Source organism: Apium graveolens, chromosome 5 (assembly GCF_009905375.1).
Source record: "Apium graveolens cultivar Ventura chromosome 5, ASM990537v1, whole genome shotgun sequence".
In the NCBI taxonomy this organism is placed as follows: domain Eukaryota; kingdom Viridiplantae; phylum Streptophyta; class Magnoliopsida; order Apiales; family Apiaceae; genus Apium; species Apium graveolens.
Window position 1 is genome coordinate 183,686,375 of NC_133651.1, and position 21,848 is coordinate 183,708,222.

A 21,848-nucleotide genomic window follows, 5' to 3' on the forward strand; every position below is an offset into this window, starting at 1 on the left:
AATATAATTAAGCAATAATATAAAAATATAACTTCGATCAAATAATTAAATATTATATATTTATTTTTAATTTTAAAGTAATTGCAAATTTAAAATCTATTATAAGCAATTTTTAAAACAAAAGTATAATAAATAATCATTATATTTTATTTTAAAATTAGTTAATTTTGATAAAATGAAATTTATTGTTTAAATTTATAAACTGTACTAAAAAATGATTTTTTATTAATACAAAAGTTGAATACTATTTATAATTAAAATATTATTAAAAATATAAAACTAAGGTAAAATTTCAATTTTTGGATATTGGTTCAGGCGGGCTAAACTTGACAAGCGGGCTATCTTCTTTTGACAGGGCGGGTTAAAATTTCATCAAATCAAAACACTCTCTCTCAAAACCTACCTACCTTCTCTTATTCTTCTCTGGTCACCTCTCTCTTAACTCTCTCCGGTTCTCATTCTCTCTCACATATCTTTTAATTAAAGTCGATTTAATTTAGTTAAAAGCTACGTTTTTACAGATCCATGGCAATGGAGACTACTTGAACTAATTTGAGCCTCAAACAAAGCTAGGGATTTATGTTTGAATTTGGGTTTTTGATTTTTTGTTCTTTTTTTGTTAAACTCTATTTGTTCTTGTACTAATTTGATTTTCTCTCTTTATTCCAGGACTAATTAGGGGGCGAATTAGCTTCGGGGTGGAATCATTTAGTCGTGTTGTTAAGTTTGTTGGATAATCTTATCTCTAATCTGTTTATTCCTCTATTAAGTGGATCCATGTTTTATGACCTGTGAGTTATCTCCCTCTTTTATTTCTCTTTTTTTTGTTATTCATGTGATTATAGTTTTAGTATGTATAATTTTTAATACAATAGTTAAGTGCTTTACTAGTGTAAATTTATGTTGCGATTTCATTATGAAATTGTTAAGTAATTATGGAATGGGATAATACTGAGGATTTTGTTGTTCAAGTGAATGAGATTATGATTGTATTTATTTGTAATTTTCTAATTTATCCTCGATTAATTATTTTGTTTCTAGAATTTATAGTGTATGTATAATTTAGTTGAAAGTAGAGCGATTGTCATCGGATTTTAGTGGTATTGATTTCGATAAAATTGGATAAATCAGCTTTATTTGTATATAACATCTTATCACTGATTTTGTGAATCAGATTCCTACCGGAAGATTTAGCAATGGTCGCCTTATCACTGATTTTGCCGGTAATTAATCTAGCTAGCCAGTACCTACTTAGCACAAAAAATTTTGCTTTATTACATATCTACTGCTATATATTGTATCAGTATTTTTTTTTAATTTGGTGAACTTGTTTGCCTAGCATCTTATGCTGGTGTGAAGGAAAATTTGCCACCATATTTGGATTCTAGGCTTAGCATGGATGAGCTTATGACTGGTGTTAGCTTCGCCTCTGCTGGCTCTAGATTCAACCCTCTCACGGCCAAATTAGACGTTCGTCTCTTCTGACATATCCAAAAATTGTTCATGCATTATGCATACGAGTGTTATTTTTAGAACACGGCTTAATTCGGATTCTGAAATAAATTTGCAGGGTACAATTTCGATGCCAAAACAAATGGAGAATTTCAAAGAGTATAAAACAAAGGTTGAAGCAGTGATTGGGACAGAAAGAACTGAAGCTCTGATGGAGAAGACTGTTTATATAATCAGCGCAGGTACAAACAATTTTGTTGTCAATTATTATGGTGCCTCTGGTATACGAAGATATAGCTATTCAATTCCTGGCTACTCCCAATTCTTAGTCCAACAAATTCAACAGTTTATAGAGGTCACTATTTACATAACAGTATTATATATATGTGGGTTAATATTAATCAGCATGCATGTCTGCTTTGATAGTTTACAACTTGCAACTGCAAGTAGCAACAATTCTGCAGGGTTGTACATGGATAATATTGTTATTCTTACATGATAAATGTTACAACGTATGTTCCAACTTTTTCCATGCATACATGATCACTTAATAGTTCTCACTTTTAGGTCGAACATTATTGCATAGAGCTGAATTGAATAACCTATTTGTATCAGAGTCGTGGATACTTACACATGTGGTCGACATGCATCCATGGAACTACAATTTACTACTGATAGAGACAGAGTGTATAGATCGATGTATTACATATTTATCTTGTTTATATTTATTGTTTATAACTTAATTACGTACAACACAATATATTCGGTGTAAACTTATAGTTGATAATTATGATGTGGTAGAAATAACGTTGGAGCTTTGTAATTGGATATATGTTGTGTGTTTTTATGTACATGTAAATGCTGAAATGATTGCTAGATTGGTAGTTTAATTATAGCAGTAGTTAATCAGATATGGTATCGGTAATGTATATATATATATATATATCTTCTTTACTATGTTATCATGTTTTTGTTCATTTTGTGAGTTGATTTAGATGGATATAGGGACTGTTGTGGTTTGTTTTTGTGTGTATAATTTAGTTGATATTAGAGTGATGTCAGATTGTGTTGTGGACCTTGCGGCGGTATCTTTTCGGATAATTTATATAAATGGGTTGATTTGCTTGTATTTGTTTTCGTGCTCGCGCGCTTTTTATGTAGATATAGATATTTTAATGATTGTTAGGACAGCGGGTTAACTTCTAGCAATTAATCAGAAAGGGTAGTTCAATTGATTTAAATCCGGAACGGTAGTTGCTAATATTGCATATAAAATTATTGTGTAATTTCTTTGTCTAAAGAGGATAAAGGAAATAGTTATGTTACTTAAATTACAAGTTTTGCATTAGCTACTAGTACACAGGATAGTCGACTCAGAGAACTTTTGAGGATGCCATTTTGTGATGAATTATGTGGATTTTTAATTTTTTTGCAGTTTGGAAGGAAGGAAAGGAAAGCAACTGTAGCCCCAACTGTCATTCCTGACCCAGATTACCGGATACCAGTTGTTTTACTTGGTCTGTGTGTTAAATGTATTGGATTTTTTTACCAGTTAAATGGCTAAATAAGAGTTCCTGTGATTCTTTTTACTTCATTATATGATAGCAAATGATGGATAGAGCTAGGCAGTTGTTCTTAATTCTTAATTCGACTTTCAGCTCAAATATATGGCAAACTTAAGTCTACTAAAGTTCAGGCTGACATTCCATATCTCTTTATATTGGTTATTCCAAAAGTTATAGTTTTCATAATAATTTGCTTGATGTTGAAACCTTTTGCAGTCCATAGTTCAGTGTGTTCAGTTGGATGGATCTATGATTATGAAGGCAAGAGATGCTACCATCACAAGATTTACCGAGGATCCAGATTACGAGCTTGAAAGCAGGAGGGGTTGCACTTAATATCATAGTGGCATCACTATTTTTTACCCATCTTCTTTTGCGTACTCCAAGTGTTTTCGTACTAGATATCAGATGTTTATTTATCGTACGCTAGACTATAGACTATGTACCTGTTTTTTGGATTATATGGAGTTGACGGTGAAATATGTGAAAACTAAAGTAGTATTTGGTGGGGATTTGTGAAAACTGATTTGAAGTTTGGTGGTTCAAATTGTTTATTTGTTGACTTGTATGAAAAACAGGTTTATGGCATGTTGAATTTACAAACCATTCATGTCAATTTTTTTTGAAAAATATGTTACATTAGGTACTAAAAATGTTACAAAGAAATTGGTATAATACAAAACATTACTGTTACAATATGCATCAAAGATAACATTAAAGTATGTCTATAGTATCACATTATGTATGTTACCTTTGCAAACAAATGTGGGCCCCACTGGTGGGCCCCATTTTTTTTGAAAATTCTAAGTCCAGAGGTAACATACATATTGTGATACTATAGACATAGATTGATGTTACCTTTGATAGCTATTGTAACACAAATGTGAATGTTACACCAGGGCAAAAGTAATGTTACCTTAGGGGCCAAAGGTAACTCGAAAAAAAGCAACTTAATTTTTATGTTACCTTAGGCCTTTTTTTGGCTGTGGTAACACTTTTTTGGGTCTGTTGTAACATTTTCTTAGTGTTGCTGTAGGCCATTTATGGTGTAGTTAACTATGGCTTTCATCTAAGATCCCGTCCTTAAGCTTTTAAACAATTGGAACCCAAATTCTGTAGGAATACCTCATTATTCCCGTATCATCTTTCTCGGTATTAATCTCTTCTCTATTCATTGGCTCTCTACCTTCATTCATCACTTTTTCTTGGCACAACATGATCTTTTCAAATAATTCGGGCTGCATTACAATCTCAAACAACTTTTCAGTACCGGCTCCGGTTACCTTCACTTCTATTTCCATTTTCTCAAAATCTCTTATCAACTCTCCCAAAGATATTATCATCTTGAGTCTCTTTTTTCTACTAAGGGCGTTAGCCACCATATTGGCTTTCCCTGGATGATAAAGAATCTCATAATCGTAATCCTTGATTAGCTCTAACCACCTCCTCTGGCGCATGTTGAGCTCTTTCTGCGTGGAAATATACTTGAGCTCTTATGGTTTGTGTGAATCTCACACTTCTATCCATACAAGTAGTGCCTCCAATATTTAGGGCAAAACTATTGCCATGAGCCCAAGATCATGGGTGGGATATCGAATTTTATATTCTCTTAATTGTCTTGACGTGTACGCAATTACCTTACTGTGCTGTATAAGAAGCACCCTAATTCCTTATGCAAAGCGTCACTACAAATCACAAAATCTCCTTTTCCATCCGGCAACGCCAACATAGGGGCCGTCACCAATCTTTGCTTCAGTTCTTGAAAGTTGTTCTCGCATTTCTCTGTCCATTCGAACTTCTCAGTATTACGAGTAAGCCGCGTTAAAGGGGCTGCTATCTTTGCAAAATTGAACAAACCTATGGTAGTAACCGGACAATCCTACCCCTGGTAGTCACCCTAACTACAGTCATTAATTCCTTTGCGATCATCTTTTCAGTCTCATCAGGATCCTCCATGAAATCCTCCTAAACAACATTTCCTTCTGGGAAAACATCTTTAACCGCTACATCCTTAATATGAACATCATCTGGTCCCTCGTTAGGGTGCTCCATTGGATCCACAATCCGATCCCCAATATATAGTAAAATATAATCATGTTATTGCTTTTGAACTTCAGGGTTCGGAGTCCCGCTATTATATACGATAACGATCTATGTTACTATCATGATATTTATAAGGGTTCTCGTAAGGGTTTTAATTGTCAGTACTACGTTAGGTAGTCCGAATATGAACTTAGCAAGAGTTCTTATTATATAAGTGAACTTATCATTTTAACGATGCATCATCTCTGAGGTTTATAATGCTTAGCTCTGATACCATTTCTGTAACACCCCCAAATCTGGGGTCGGGGATCTGGGTTGTCACGAGTTCCATCTCCCTTAACTACACTTAATCTAAATAAACAACCAATTACTGCATACTGTGACCCCATAATATACACACACACACCACAAGTTATAGTCTCAGACATGAATACCAAATAACACAAGTCATTTTATTCCACAATTATAAGTCACTACACCTCAAAAGGGTTTCTGAATAAATTTACATATTTTTTGCCATTATTATAATTCATAAATATACATAAGTCTGGTACATCAAAAGTTGAAAGCCTAACCTATTGGTAGTTCCTACCTCAGCTACAACGGCATCAACGCCTACAGGAAACTGCGGAACATTTCCTATCCACTCGCGAATTGGGAGCTTGGTCCTGTCCATCTTGTCTATCTATTGTTGTATGATGAAAGAAGAATGCAAGGGTGAGCAACAATCCCACCAAAATAACATGTATAATAATTAACAATATATGAGCATTCTCATAGTACTCATGAAAGTCTTGGTCAAGAAGAAATGAACCAAGTTTGATATCTTAATGTGACGAAGTCGAAAAATATCAGTATATATGTATATATAGTTTTCAAAATCTTGGAAATCCTCTTCCATGCATAATATACATAGGGTTCCAGTTTATAACTGTATAAAAATATCGTTGCAAGGTGATCTCATATATCTAACCTCATCTCAACGTTTTTCTGATAATCTTTATCATGCATAAGATAATCATTTACTAGATATAAGTTGAAAATATAAAGTTACAAGATACTCCAATATACTTATATCTTTTTCTGAATACTACTTGAACTACCACCGTTCAAGGTATATATAGTCCATCCCATAGATGAAGCTACAAGACAAAACTTGTATAGAATAATTCTTTGAAATATCATCAAAATGAAATGAAGTTACGAGATACTTCATTTGATGAATACATCATTCTGAAAACTCGACCCTGCCAACACTCAACAATCGCCGAGCCGTAGCCTTTCTATCGAAGTGCTCTGGGTAGTGTTGCAGAAATATCCAACTGGATGATGAACTCATTACGGGAGTTTGCCGCACCAGGAAGACCACTCATGATGATCAGTCGCAGTAGTGCAACCCCACTATTTTCTACATGTAGAGGAGAACAGTCGGATTTACTTGTCGACCGAATGCTGGACTCCTAAGGAATGGACCGTCTTAGCGGAACTTCCGGGCCATTTGGGCCAATATAATAAGGCTGGGCCGACGCCACTCAACCACTTACGCCACTCCTGGTTCAGATGAAATCCATGACTCCGAAACGTAAAGCTCGTCCCCCCTTTCCCCAAGTAGAAACTTGTTGATACGGCTCCACCAAGAAGTTGTATCTAGATGGAAAGGAAAACTCACCGATATTTCCCAGGCGATTCCTGTTAATGGATTAACTTATTCCAAGAATTTTACTTCCTGAGTGTTGGGTAAGTAATAAAAAACTCTTTTATCAAAACAGCAACCTTGTTGCGACTATAAAAATACATCACGGAGCCAGATCCCTCAGATTTTTGAGCGAGTATTTAAATCCCCTTCGAAAGGAAGATCTTAAATTTGAAAACGAGTTTTGGGATCCGCTCTAACTTTCCAAAAATAGTTTTGATAAAGTTTAAAAATAATCTCTGGAAATATTTAAAGTAAGAATAATTTGATAGTATCAATTATTTTCCGAATACTTGGCAAATATCGAACATTATTCTTTAAGAAAATAAAGAATATTATTTAATAAAATAAGCGGAGTCATAAGTCCTCGAATGAATATTCAAACTAATATTCATTTAATAAAATAATATAGAATATGTTTCATAAGTAGAAACTATATTCAAATACTTAAACTAGTCTTTGATCGTAATAGGAATCTTATATTAATATTTCAAAAAAAATATTCACTTATAATATAAAACTATACAATAAACCTTATTTGATTAATAGTTTTGAAAACTATATATATATATATATATATAATATACTCGGGAACATCGCCTCCCGGTTTAGAAAAATGTTAACCTTTGGGTCCCCTATAATAAGGGTATACGCAACTACTGCTTATCTCTAGCATAGGTATTATGCAGTTTATAAGCATTTAAATTGATAATAAAATATCAAGATTTCACAACATGCATATATGTACCATATCAACATGATCCAATATATCACAAGATTTGCTAATAACAACCATGCACTTATCTTAAGATAATGCGTCAATATATTTACATCCCAACAACGGTATAACGGGTAGAAAACTTGCCTGAGCATTCCGGGGCAGACTTAAGCTTAGAGTGGGTCCGATAACCTATGAACAACAACATAAGTCGGAATTAAACCACGGTCGCTTAAGAGACTAGACTTTAACCAATTGGACCTTAACGTTCGCTTATGCGCTTAACGATTCACATAAGTCGCTCGAGTAACCTCAGCTCCACCATTTTTATAAAATTAACCGTTACGAATTTTAAGGCGAATCTTTCACGAATACTCTACCAACTGCCTAACCCACCTTCAAAATAAAGCTTGCGACACGCTCTAGCTAATCATGGCAATGTTACAGATTGGTCAGTGAGTTATCTGGTCTGAGATTCATGTACAGCAGTCTAAGGAAAACGGGTATTACGACGGGTATGTTTACGAGTTTTCCAAGTTTCTCACTACACCAAAACCTCACCAAACAACCCACAATTATTAACACATCAAAAACTCAACTAAATAATACTATACCAGTCCTTATTCTCCAGATTCTTCATCTCAACCAACCACAATCAAGTTCTATTAACTATAACAAGATTCATTCACCAAATCACTCCAAATTCAAATCAAACTACTAATAATCAAAGATCATGCTTCTCATTTAGAAAACCAACCATCAAACTCACTAATAATCAAATTAAAGGCTAGGGTTTGAAGTTTATACCTTCCTTGGGAGGTGTTAAGTTGCTAGGAAGCCTTAGGGAGCCTCCTACAAGCTTGGTCTTTCCAAAGAAATCAAGAACACAAGTTAGGCTTTGAAATTTCTAAAAGTCCGATTGAAAGAATTGTAAAAATGAGGGTCTTATCATGCTTATTTCGACGAGACTTGTGAACAAGAGTTGTAGGCCATCTCAATACCTTTCCAACGAGCTATAGGAAACAACATCTGAGTCAGTATTAAAGGAGATATGGCAGTTTGAAGTTGATGAGTTTGTTTTGGCCGAGAGCTTCTTCTTGCAAGGTCAACTCTTCTCTTTTTGATTTATGTTATTTGCTTGGTTGATTCTTCTTTTTGTCTTGAAATTTGTTTTAACCTTTTTATCATGGTATATTTTGTATGGCCCAAAATCACCCAACAAACAAAACTTCTTTGTCATGCTTATGCAAGCAAGTTTGTGTCATGTGATGACATCATCATCCACTACCTTTTTGATTAATCCCTTAATTACTTGGCTAATGACCGCTGATCTGTTATATGGTTCGCTTATCTTTCGTTTTCATTCGTCGTTTGAGGGATCATATCCGAGATCTTATTACTTGGGTTCCCTTAAACCTTTCTCAATATTTTATATTCCTTTTATGATCCTCTCTTATAATCCTTGAATTTAAATCCTTTTAATCATGTTACATTATACTCAATTCTTTCGGTATCTGGTGGATTTTCGGGAAAAATCAAAGTGTTCGAATATTGATTCTGAAGATCTTTACATACACTCATTTACTTTATGGAATACTAATATGATCTTTGAATTTCCATAACAGTACTCCTATATAGCGTGGTCTGATAATTTTCCTTAATCAGCATCATCAGCAAAAAGTTACTATTCATCAGTGTTTCAAAAATTCCAAAAATTAGGGTTATTACATATACTCACACCCAAACTACACATGACGATCCAGGATCTCCCTCAACATAGATAGCATCCAACACACAATATTATGAACTCTGCGGGCCTCGGCCTCAGCATCACTACAAGAAGGTCCATCATCCAACCGTCTTCGGGCAACCTGCTCCACCATCTCAATACGAACACGCCACTCGGGCTCTGGTACCAACATCTGTAATCTAGACTCTGGGGCCAACCTCTCTACCAAGAATCTCAACTCAGGAATGCCAGTCAACACAAAGTCACGGTTCTGGGCCAAGTCATCACTAATATGGGCAGATACAGGAACAACAAGCACTCTGTCGGCAGCTGAGGACTCAGGCATAGGAGATGGGGAATCTGCCGTAACCTCTAGGGAATCAGATACTAGTATCAGGGGAAAAACAGGCATAGGGGCAGCACTGTCCTTGGACGGATCATCCTCATCATCTGAATTAATATACTGGGGCTCTGCAGGTGATTCCTGTAACAAATTATTCTCAGAATCAAAATCGCTACCATTACTAGGGTCCTGAGATGAAACATAAAACAACAGCCAAGAAACATCATTAGGGTTAAATAAAACCTCCAACTGACTCAATGCCCTAACTCTATTTATCACCTTAACCTACTTATTCCACTTAGAGTATACCTAATAGTCTAACTTAACTCTATATGAGTCGAACACTCTCGCAATTTTAATTACCCAAATACCCTTTTATCCCAACCTGTCTCAGGGACTAGATCCTATAGCTCTGATACGAACTTGTGACGCCCTCAAACTCAGGGTTAGGAGTGAGGACCCACAACACCAATAAACTAACATTGTGACGGACCCACACTACTAACAGGCAGAAATATGCATAATAATAATAATAATTAAACATTATAGTACTACAAAAGATAGAATATTAAGGTTATAACCCTTATCCACAATCGCCGAATACACAGGACTGAGTTTGAACAACATCTAACATCTTCATTATTACAAACCAAAAATATCTTAAGTCAAATTACTACCAAATTTTAAACCCAAAGTTTACAACCCTTAGGGAACTACTAGTTCCCTACCTTCTCCAACATCTGACGGTAGGCATACCCAGAGTCCCCAGAAGTCTTACGCGCGGTTTTCTTGAAACGAACCATCTTCGAGTTTCACTAAAAAATAACATCAATAAAAATATTAATGAGCAAAACGCTCAGCAAGTGAATAACGGTATATAACAATGCATCATAACCGTGATAAAATGATAACAGAAGATAAATCAGCAATATGAAATCTCAAATAAAAGATCAAGTTATAATGAGTGAATGGAATTGGAAATCACACAGTGCTATGAGCAATGAGGGGTGATCAGCCTACATCAAAGCTCCGAACCACATAACAAGTGATTCACAACCTTTTAGGATCCTCGACACACATTGTGTAATGCCCTCCAGACCCGGGGTATAAGCCTAGGGGTTACTAGCTAATCACCAAACCTGTACAATCTGATTAACAAATAATAAAAAATAAACCTAAACCCCTTTAACACTAACCAGGATCTTTTTAGGCTGAAGTATGAAAACAAGAACCACTAACTACTTTATTACAAACCAAATTCAAAATCATACAAACTCGCTTTATTACAAACCATTGTCTAACCAGTTTTAAACTAAGTTCATCTTTTATTCAAATACACAGACTAACTATCTACACTCCACCTGTTCGGGCAACTCAAAGCTTTCTTTCTGGATTGGGATCAACACCTTGGGTATGAGAGGATCCCGAGGCTTGACCCCCCTTCTTTACCACTCGAGTCCTGATGGGTTTCATATTCCTTCTTAACTGAAAACAATAAGGTGAATAACAACAAAAAGGGTGAGCCAAAATTTGCTCAACAAGTCCGTAAAATATAAACAATGTTTAAGCAATTTAAGTGAAACGGTAATCTGGGTATATCTCCGAAGATATAGCCCCGCGAGAATAGAAAGAAGGCCATTACTGGAGAGTACAAATGAACTAAACTGGATACAAGTTCGCATCTATACCCTGCTGATCAGCCAGGATACAGTGCATATCTATATCCCACTATATAGATCCCGTCGGGCACCCAGGCACTACGGCCCATCTCAAGGATCCGGTTATGTCCCGGTCCTTAGGATTAAGTAAACTTAATCCCCAAAGTATTATTATCCAGTCCATGAAATAGCAACCGGAATAATCAGTATGCTTTGATATATTTTAATCACCATAATATATCAATATTTGTGCGTAACAATAGGAATATCAACAATGAATTCATATGAAAAGGAGAAATCAAGAATCGAAATAAAATATGAACAGGAGAATCAAAAGAGTACAAGCATGATAAGAATCTGAAGAAATATCACTATTCTGAAAGTAGAATAGGGGAAAAACTTGCCTTCTGCGGGACTCACTGCAAATATTTCACCTTTGTCTATCATCGACTCAACCTGCCTTGCTGGTTTAGCTTCTGTTAGAGAAATAGAGTGGTTTAGTCATTTTGTACTTCAATTGCGTCTTGAACCGACTTTACATCGTTCCTATTGTCTACCCATGCGCTTATGACTGACTTGTATATTACATATTAGCAAGTAAGACTCGATTAACCACATAATACACATAAGCACATAATCATTTTTATTGTTAAAAATAATTTTTAGAATCAAAATCGACTCGCTGATCGCTAAACTGATCATTATCTTACTCGTTTCCTATTTTTCGGAATTTTTCGGACTCGTCTCGGCACGCGGCTCGACTGATAATCAAAACAATAATGAATTCAACTAATTTCTAGAAGAAATTAGGTCTTAATATTATTTTAATGAAAATAATTCATTTTTCTGAGTCAAAGGGCTTTCGTTTCGCTCGAATCTGACTAACGGTCTAATTAATATCAATTAAATACGGATAATTCAATTTAATATTCAACATAAATAATAATTATTAATTTTTGAACCCTAAAATAATTTTTATTTCATTATTTAAGAAAAAAATCAGAATTAAAAATGATTTTTCTATAATTTTCGGAATTAAAATGAATTTATTATGATTTATTGAAAATTATTTGATTAATTATCAAAATATTTAATCATTTTTAAATAATTAATAAATAAATAATTAATAAATAATAAATAATTAATAATTAATAAATAATTGAGAATATAATTAATTCTGATTTTTTGAAATTATTTCAGAATTATTTATAATATAAATCAATTAATTAAATAATTAATTAACTAATTTATAAAATAAATAAAACTGATTTTTTTATAATTAATAAAAATAAAAATAAAAATTAAATCCAGAAACACTTGTCAGAAAATGAATTCTGACAATAACTAATCAAAGGAGGGTTGAATTTGGGTCAGAAACCTGGTTGCCAAGAACAATCCGGGCGGGATGAACACACCGGAAAATTCCCAAATTCCGTTGGGCTCCCCGGTCTCTGGCAACCTCGATTCAGGCCAAAATCAGTACCGTTTGTACTGATTTTTACAGGGTTTCAACTCAAAATTACTTCCCCAATCTGATTCAGGCCAAAACAAACCACAAACATCACGGAATCACCATCTCCGGCCACAACCGTCATGAACTCCGACCAAAATACGAAATCACAAAATCGTACATAAAATTAAACATTCTATAGTGCAAACTGAAGCCAATAACACATACAATCGAAGCCCTAACATCTTAACAACAAAATATTCACAGAAATTACAGAGTTATGATTTAAAAATCGAACATAAACCCTAATGATCGTGAATCACTATCCAGACATCGTTTATTCAATTAAATACCATGAATCAACTGTAAATCATCTAACAAAGCTATATCAATCATCAAAACATCATAATAACCCTAGAATCAAAAAGTCCTAATTTGAGTATAAACCTTAGAAATCGAAAATCAAAAACTACGAATCAAAACATGAAATTTATACTAGAATTGGGAAGAACAGATCAAGACCTTCAATTTCAGTACTTGAATCACACGATTTGATGAAGAAATCAGCTGGAAATCCTTGATTGATTCTTCGACCCGACTTGGTTCTACCCGACCCGGTTTTGCAGAGAATTTTGTATAATTTCTGATTTTTAATTAATAATTATAGTTAATTAAATAAATAAAAATTAGGCTATTTATAGTAGTAATATTAATACTCCTAAATAAAATTAAGGCCCTAATTCTACACTTTTTAAAATTAATAAGCCCCTAATTTTATAATTTTTGAGTATTAAAATTTAATTTATAAATATTTTAAATATGCAATATATATGCCAAAATTTCCCAAAATTGTGAATAATGAAAAAATATAAAGAAATGGTATAAATAAAAGTCCTATAATTTTATAAAAATAAAAATGTGATTTTTGTGGGGTTTTTAACATCCCATGGGGCCCGGAAAAGTCATTTTTCGCAAAACGAGAAAATTTATAAAATACGTAGATGTTCAGAATAATACAATGGTAAAAGCCGTTTGATGAAAAATAAGGCCCATTATTTTACTTGAAATAACTGCTTTAAAATCATGGTTCGGGTCGTAAAACGTTTGAAATGAAAGCTATAAATGAAAAATAAAATACCTGGAAAATACCTTAGAAATACCTAGACGACACAGAATACACATAACAAATGGAAATTAGGGTTTGACAGTTAATTCCCCATAAATGACACATTAACACACATAATTTATTATAAATATAATATCATACATATGTAAATTTCCCAAACGTTACACATTGGCCATATAAAAACCATCAGGCTCTCTGCTACCGAGGTCTTAACAGTGACTGGCGCCTCAATCTTATCAAAACATACCATCCAATTCCTTTTAATCAATTCATTTTAATTTAAAAAGGGTTCTTGATCAAGGACAAGATAACAAGGGTTGGTATTGTCAAAGTTCAAATGAAGGAAACGATACTAGTGTTTGGGTTTCCAAAGGAAATGATTCTAGGTTTTGAGGGTATTAGGATTCACATGATTTATTAAGGAACTATTGTATGGTATTCACATGGATATGAGGTAATATGTGAGGAAAAGAAATCAATTCAAGTATGAAAGAGATTAACTAGATTCATGACTTAATCATTGGATGATGTCAGGGACTAATTAATCTTATTGAAACTATAGTCATGTATTCACAGGGTTTTTAACCACAAGCAACAGAATTATAGAGGTAAGTTGAGAGTTCACTTGCCTGGACTACAATTACTGAGTACTTGAATTGAATTGTCTATGGGCTCCTTTCCCGGCCTCCTACTTGAACCAATAATAAATAGTATCCTCATTACAACTCTTGCTACTACCCTTTCGCGTATACTATAAATATGCATATACTCATATACACACTTATATATATATATAAATCACTTAAATTCTACTAATTACAAATTATATATGCACCATATAAACCACATAACACATAGCAAGAAATGACATGGCAATTTATTACTTAGTTAATAGTACACATTTAGATTCTATTTACGACCTTAGTCACTTAGGCATTTAATCACATACATACAATTATCATGACCAATACTCCTAATCCTCCTTAACAGATCTCAAATCAACCCAAATTTAGTAAGGCACACTTATGCCTTACCTCAAATGACTCATAAATGCAATGCATACTACTAAACTTTACCAAATGCACACCTTGACACCAATTGTATGCCTTGGCAAAAATATAAAGTTCTACCCTGTGCCTTTGCTATATTATGACTCCTATGAATTATTATGACTATATTATAACTTCAAAATTGGTTTGAAATCAAGGCCTCACTTAAAAGACACACAAATGCAACGCACCTCTCTAAAGCTTCAAAAGACAACTCTAATGGTGACTCTCGGGTGTTTTGGTGGAAATATGGTATCTCCACCTTGGGCCTTCACTCCAAACCAATTCTCAAAGGTTATTAAGACTCTAAACTGACTCTCAAAGTTGGAATTACTCAAAGGCCTCACTCAGGCCTCCCTAGGCCTTAAGTGGAAGTTCACACAAAACTGCCTTCCCTGATTTCCAAACTGCCTTGATTTTACCAACTTAAAATTCATTTATTTATTTCATTTATTGATTTTAAAGGCTTGTTAAGCTTCCTATGACTTTATTACATCTATTTACACCAAGGCCCGATGAAGGCCTAACCTATGATATAATGATAATCAATCAAAAGTCAAGTTTACCCAAATCTGCCCTATTTTGAGTTGCAATCTAAAATTACTGTACTCAAGTATGAAACAAGTCCCAACTCCCATGAGATCAGGCCTATCAAGGCCTTGCTAAAACTCACCTAAAGTGACCTAAACTTCTAGTACAAAAATCTGCCCAACTAAGATCAATGCGACTCCTTCCACCTTAACTCCCTTTACTACAACAAAACCAAATAATATTCAACAACCAACCAAGGAAAGTCCTAACATACACTAATACCTACTGACTATCAACATATAAGGCTCATTTTCAATTTATTTAGCATGAATATCTCATATAAAAACAAGTTAGGTAACACATCACAAGACAAACCATCACTTAGGATTTTTAAGCAAGAATTTGAAGTATGCATGCATGGTAACTTCATGAAACCTACTGACCTTAAGCTCATTTCATCATATATAGCTTAAACTATCATTTTATCAAAGGGATCATAGCATGCAACTCACAAAAATAAAGTATCAATAGGTTAAAAGATCAACTATAATAGTAACATCATGTCATCGAGTTTTTTTTAAAAATCGAACTATAACCCTAAAATAATCACTTGATATCTACTTAATATAATCACTTATCATCTTGGAATACTTTATCTATCATTTTATAACCAAAAACCACAGCATGCATCTCATACAAGTCAAACACCAAAACACAAAATCAACAAGTATAGTCTCTACTTAGAAAATCACTTGTAAGTCACATGCAAGTACTATATCCAATATGTAAGTGCTAAAATCAACATGAAAGTACTAAATTTAAGTTATCTTGACGGAAAAATAGCATGCAAGGGTTTAATCTTAACAAAACAACATTTATAAGGAGTAAGACTTTAAAAATCAATATACATGGTCATTTTTCATAAAAACTTCCCAAAATCAACACTTTACATTCGGCTCCTAAGAAATCATCACCAAATGTTTATGAACAATGAGTACGACTTGGTAAAATAGAAGTGTAACACCTCCCCAATATCATATCTTGTTTATTCTATAACCCGCCATGGTTGCGACCTTAAGTTCATAAGAACCAAGGTCTCAACCTCGACTTCTTCAACATGCAAGCATAAAACTCACCTCAAAATGATGCTACTCCACTAAATGATGAAATTCTTGGTTTGACTAAATTTAAAGTGAAAGAAGATGAAGAAAAATGAAGAAAATGGCAAGAATGGGGGTGGGGATGGGCTTCGGCTGAGAGGGAGTAAAGAGAGGAGAGGAGAGGGTATTTGAGTGGGTGTGTTGATAAAAATGAGGGCACTCACTTGGTTTTTGTCTCTTTAATTTGACTAAAAAGGTAGTGGAATGAGGAATTTATAATAATGTCCTTCTTGTTAATAGTGACAAAAATGCATGCAAGGTTAAAGAGGTAATCTTGCAAGTTAGTGGGGTTGGAATGGACAATACTAGCCTTGGACTCTCTTATAAGCTTAAATGTAGGCAAGGGTATACTAGTAATTCAATAATTAATAAAAGTATGATTAAAAAGAATGAGTTTTAGTAAATAAAATATAGATTCATAAATCAAAAAATTAATACCATAAACAATATGAAATTTTAGAAGTTTTATAAAAGTGTTTTCAAAATTTTTTAACAAGAATATATTTTAAAAGAATTTTTCTAAGGTCAATACTCTATTTAACAAACTATAATATATATTCTAAGCCACATAGGAAAATGAAAATAATTTGATTCTATGCCGAATAATAATCTATCGCTTAATCGCAACTACAACAACTCAAATATTATTTACTCGCATAACGAAATTAGCTTGCGTACGCTAAATTATACGCTTAAATAACCTAGCAATTTTCGGAACGATATACAACGAAGAATATATACGAACACATTGGATTCACACAAAAATTTTATAGCACAAAATAGATTATCATATTACATTTATATCAAATATTCACAGGCATTACAACCTTCCCCCTTAAAGGATTCTGTCCCCAGAATCTAAGCAAATAAATGAGGATACTTATCTAACATATCACTTTCTAATTCCCATGTCGACTCTTCTACCTTGGGATTCCTCCACAACACTTTTACGAAAGGAACTACTCTATTCCTTAACACTTTATCTTTTCTATCTTGAATACTAACCGGCTGCTCGACATAAGACAAATTTGGCTCAATCTCTACTGGTTCAGTCTCTACGATACATTTGGCATTGGGGTTGAACTTTTTAAGCAATGATACATGAAAAATGTTGTGAATGTGCTGCATTTGAGGTGGTAAGGCCAACTCATATGCTACTTTTCCGACTTTACCTAAAATCTCAAAAGGTCCGACAAATCTTGGACTTAACTTTCCTTTCTTGCCAAATCTAACTATTCCTTTCTAGGGCGACACTTTTAATAGAATGATTTCTCCTATTTCATACTCTACGTCCTTTCTGCGTGGATCAACATACTTTCGTTGTCTATCCTGAGCCACGATCAATCGATTTCAAATCAAATCTACCGCTTCTTTCATTTGTTGAATCAGTTCAGGGCCAATTATTTTTTGCTCTCCAACTTCATCCCAATAAAGAGGTGATCTACACTTCCTTCCATAAAGAGCTTCGTAAGGTGGAATTCCAATATTAGCATGAAAGCTATTGTTATACGAAAATTCTACCAAGGGAAAATGTTCATCCCAAGTTCCTTTGAAGTCCAAAGCACAAGATCTCAGCATATCTTCTATGGTCTGAATTGTGCGCTCACTTTGTCCATCTATCTGTGGGTGATAGGCAGTGCTCATCTTGAGTCGATTTCCCAATTGTTCTTGAAATTGCTTCCAAAATCTGGAGTTGAAACGAGGGTCTCTATCTGACACAATAGATACTGGAATTCCCTGACGAGTAACAATTTCCTTCAAATACATATGAATCAGCTTGTCCATTGAGAATCTCTCGTTGATTAGTCAATCGATCAATTATTACCCAAATAGCGTCATGATCAGATTTTATCCTTGGTAATCCAACTATGAAGTGCATCACAATGTGCTCCCACTTCCATTCAGGTATCTGTAAGGGTTGAATTAGCCCACTCGGTTTCTGATGTTCGGCTTTTACCCTTTGGCAAGTGTAACATCTACTAATCCATTGAGCAATCTCCTTCTTCATATCCGGCTACCAAAAGTTCTGTTTTAATTCTTGATACATTTTTATGCTTCCTGGGTGAATAGAAAATTCTGAGTTATGAGCATCCTTCAAAATCTCATTCTTCAATTTTTCCACATTCTGTATCCAAATCCTTGATGAGAATATTAGAATTCCTTGATTGTCTTTTTGTGTGCAAATCTCTTCTCCAGTCAACTCATTCATCCTTTGATTCATCACTTCTTCTTGGCACTTCTTAATCTTTCCTAACAATCCTGGTTGAAAAGTCATTGTACAAATCATGTCTGTCGGTGCACTTGGGGCTCAAATCTCAATTCCCATTTTCTCAAATTCCTTTGATAACTCTTGGGCCAAAAACAACATATTCAATCTCTCCTTGCGACTTAAAGCATCCGCTACTACATTCGCTTTCCCAAAATGATAATTTATCATGCAATTATAGTCCTTAATAAACTCCAACCATCTTCGTTGCCTCATGTTTAATTCCTTTTGAGTGAAAATGTACTTTAGGCTCTTGTGATCTGTATATATCTCGCATTATTCTCCATATAGGTAATGTCTCCACAGCTTCAAAGCGAATATAATTACAGCCAGTTCCAAGTCATGAGTTGGGTACCTTTGCTCGTGAGGCTTAAGTTGTCTTGACGTGTAGGCTATCACATTCCCATGTTGCATTAAAACACAACCCAATCCTTTGTGTGACGCATCGCTGAATATTACAAAGTCTCTTTGATAATCTGGCAAGGCTAATATTGGAGCGGTGACTAACTTCTGCTTCAATTCTTGAAAACTCTTTTCACAACTCTCCGTCCATTCAAACTTCTCATTCTTTCGGGTCTTTTTTATGAATGGTACTGCAATCTTTGAGAAATCCTTCACAAATCTTCGATAATATCCAGCCAATCCCATGAAACTTCTAACTTCAGTCGGGGTCTTCGGCCTTTTTCAATTCATTACAGCTTCTATCTTCGCGGGATCAACTCGAATACCTTCACTTCCAAAAATATACCCTAGAACTTGAACTTCTCGTAGCCAGAATTCACATTTCGTAAACTTGGCATATAACTTCTCTTTTCTTAGAGTCTCCAAAGCTATTCTCAGATGTTCAGCATATTCTTCCTCGGTCTTTGAGTATATTAGAATGTCGTCGATGAACACAATGACAAACTTGTCCAAATACTCCTTGAATACTCGGTTCATCAAATCCATAAAGGCGGCTGGCGCATTTGTCAATCCGAATGCCATAACTAGAAACTCGTAATGTCGGTATCTGGTTCTGAAAGCAGTCTTTGGTATGTCTTCCGGCTTAATCTTCAACTGGTGATATCCAGATCGCAAGTCAATCTTCGAGAAGTAAGCTGCTCCCTTAAGTTGATCAAACAAATCATCAATACGAGGTAAAGGGTACTTATTCAGGAAGTTCGTCCGGAAATACATCGAGAAATTCGCTAACTATCAGGATATATTCTATATTCGGAGTTTCCTTAGATTTATCAATTATATGAGCCAAGTACCCTTCACATCCTTGTCTTAACAACTTTTTCGCTTGAATCATCGTCAAAAATGTTTTAACTTGTTTCTGTCCTTTAAACTCTACCTTCTTTCCTTGAGGGGATTTAAGAATCACTTTCTTCTTCTTACAATCTATTTGAGCACCATGTTCCGCTAACCAATCCATTCTTAATAAAATGTCAAATTCTCCTAGTTGAAAAGGTATAAGGGAAGCAGGGAAACTATAGCCTGAAATCTCTACTTTACACCGGGGGCAAATACTTTTAACAGGTACTTGTTCTTGATTAGCCACAATGATAGATAGAGGTTCAACTAACAGTTTAATTTCATAATTTAACTTTCCAATAAAAGATTCAGATATGAAAGATCTAGTTGCTCCGGAATCAAATAACACTTTAGCATTGACGTTGTTGACCAAAAGTGTACCTGCCATAACTTCAGAACTCCGAATAGCATCCTTGATATTCATGTTGAATGTCCGGGCCTGAGCAGGATAGAAAGGAGGAAACACTGGAGTTGCAGATTCAGAAGGTTGATTTGAAGTTAGTTGAAGAATTGGAACTGAAGATGTCATCGCTTGATTGTAAGGGGCGGCCGTCAATTACAACAACTTGCTATTTTCGGGGGTCTTGCAATCCCTCAACATGTAACTGGTCTTTCCACACTTGAAGCATGTAACAGGAGGCTTCGGGTTTCGGAACTCATTCACATAATGACCTTTCGAATTGCACTTGTAATAAACGATGTCAGCCTTATTGCAGTTACCCATGTGTCTCTTGTTGTAGAATTTGCACTCCAGATTTGTCGCTTGCTGGGATCTTTGTCCACTTGGCCCTTGAATCTTATTCTTCTGACTCTTAATATCATCCTTCTTAAAGCTTCAAAGTCCTCCTTGGTTCTGGAATCCAAAATTCTTGAAATTCCTTCCATTTTGGCTCCCTTGAGCCGATCCTTCTCCATTACTGCCGAACTTCCTTTTCTTACTCTCTTTCTCCTTCAAGTTTTGATCACTTTCTCCTTCAATTACCATCACCTTATGGACCACTTCAGCATATGTGGCCAATTCAAAAGCAGCCACTCTGCTTCGTAGCCAAGGCTTCAATCCTTGTTGAAATCTATTCGCTCTCTTCTCATCCGTGTCCACATAATCTCCGACAAACCTAGCCAATTCAGTGAATTTCTTCTCGTACTCTCCTACAATCATTCCTTCTTGCTTCAATTCAAAGAACTTGAATTCCATTTGAGTCTGCATATACCTCGGGAAATAATTGTCTAAGAAAATCTTCTTGAATCTACCCTAAGTGATAACTTCCTCTCCTTCTAAAGCACGGGCTGACTCCCACCAATAGTTCGCTTCGTCTTTCAGGAAATAAGACACATAGTCGACCTTCTTTTCTTCACTTACAACAGCTAGCGTGAATGCTTTCTCCATTTCTTTAAGCCAAGATTCGGCTTCTACAGGGTCTTGAGTTCTATGAAACTCCGGTGTTTTCACAGCTTGAAATGATTTGAAAGTTGTAGGGGTTGGTTGTTGTTGAAGTTGTTGCTGAAGGAGTTGTTGTTGTTGAGCAAGGGTAACAGATTGTTGATGAAGTATTTGCATGAGTTGAGTCAAGTTGGGTGGTGGATCTTCATGATCCCGGTATTGGTGTTGCAAGCTTTACGAGGAGGCATGGTTCTGAATATAGATAAGAAAGGTTTATTCACAGTTCAAATTTTGAATACACAAGTTATAACAAGGGTAAATATCAAGTAATAAGGTCTTATTCAAGGGATATTTTAGGGAAAGATTTAACATGATCAAGTTCTAAAGG

At 34.7% G+C, this 21,848-nt stretch overlaps 1 protein-coding gene and 1 long non-coding RNA gene across 4 annotated transcripts; one reads left to right on the forward strand and one right to left on the reverse strand.

Moving 5' to 3' along the window:
- Positions 1 to 362: 362 nt before the first annotated feature.
- LOC141661609 (uncharacterized) lies at positions 363 to 3,552 on the forward strand. Of its 3 annotated transcripts, XR_012550048.1 has the most exons (7): positions 364 to 451; positions 670 to 791; positions 1,175 to 1,223; positions 1,340 to 1,470; positions 1,571 to 1,694; positions 2,888 to 2,969; positions 3,234 to 3,552. It is a non-coding gene; the product is annotated as an uncharacterized LOC141661609 (long non-coding RNA). The 3 variants fall into 3 exon arrangements; XR_012550049.1 differs by having other exon boundaries at positions 363 to 791; positions 2,888 to 2,984; XR_012550047.1 differs by having other exon boundaries at positions 363 to 791.
- Positions 3,553 to 19,930: 16,378 nt separating this feature from the next.
- On the reverse strand, positions 19,931 to 20,608 carry LOC141660518 (uncharacterized). Its single transcript, XM_074467507.1, has one exon. It carries the CDS (start codon positions 20,606 to 20,608, stop codon positions 19,931 to 19,933), a length of 678 nt encoding a protein of 225 aa, XP_074323608.1.
- Between the last annotated feature and the right edge of the window lie 1,240 nt (positions 20,609 to 21,848).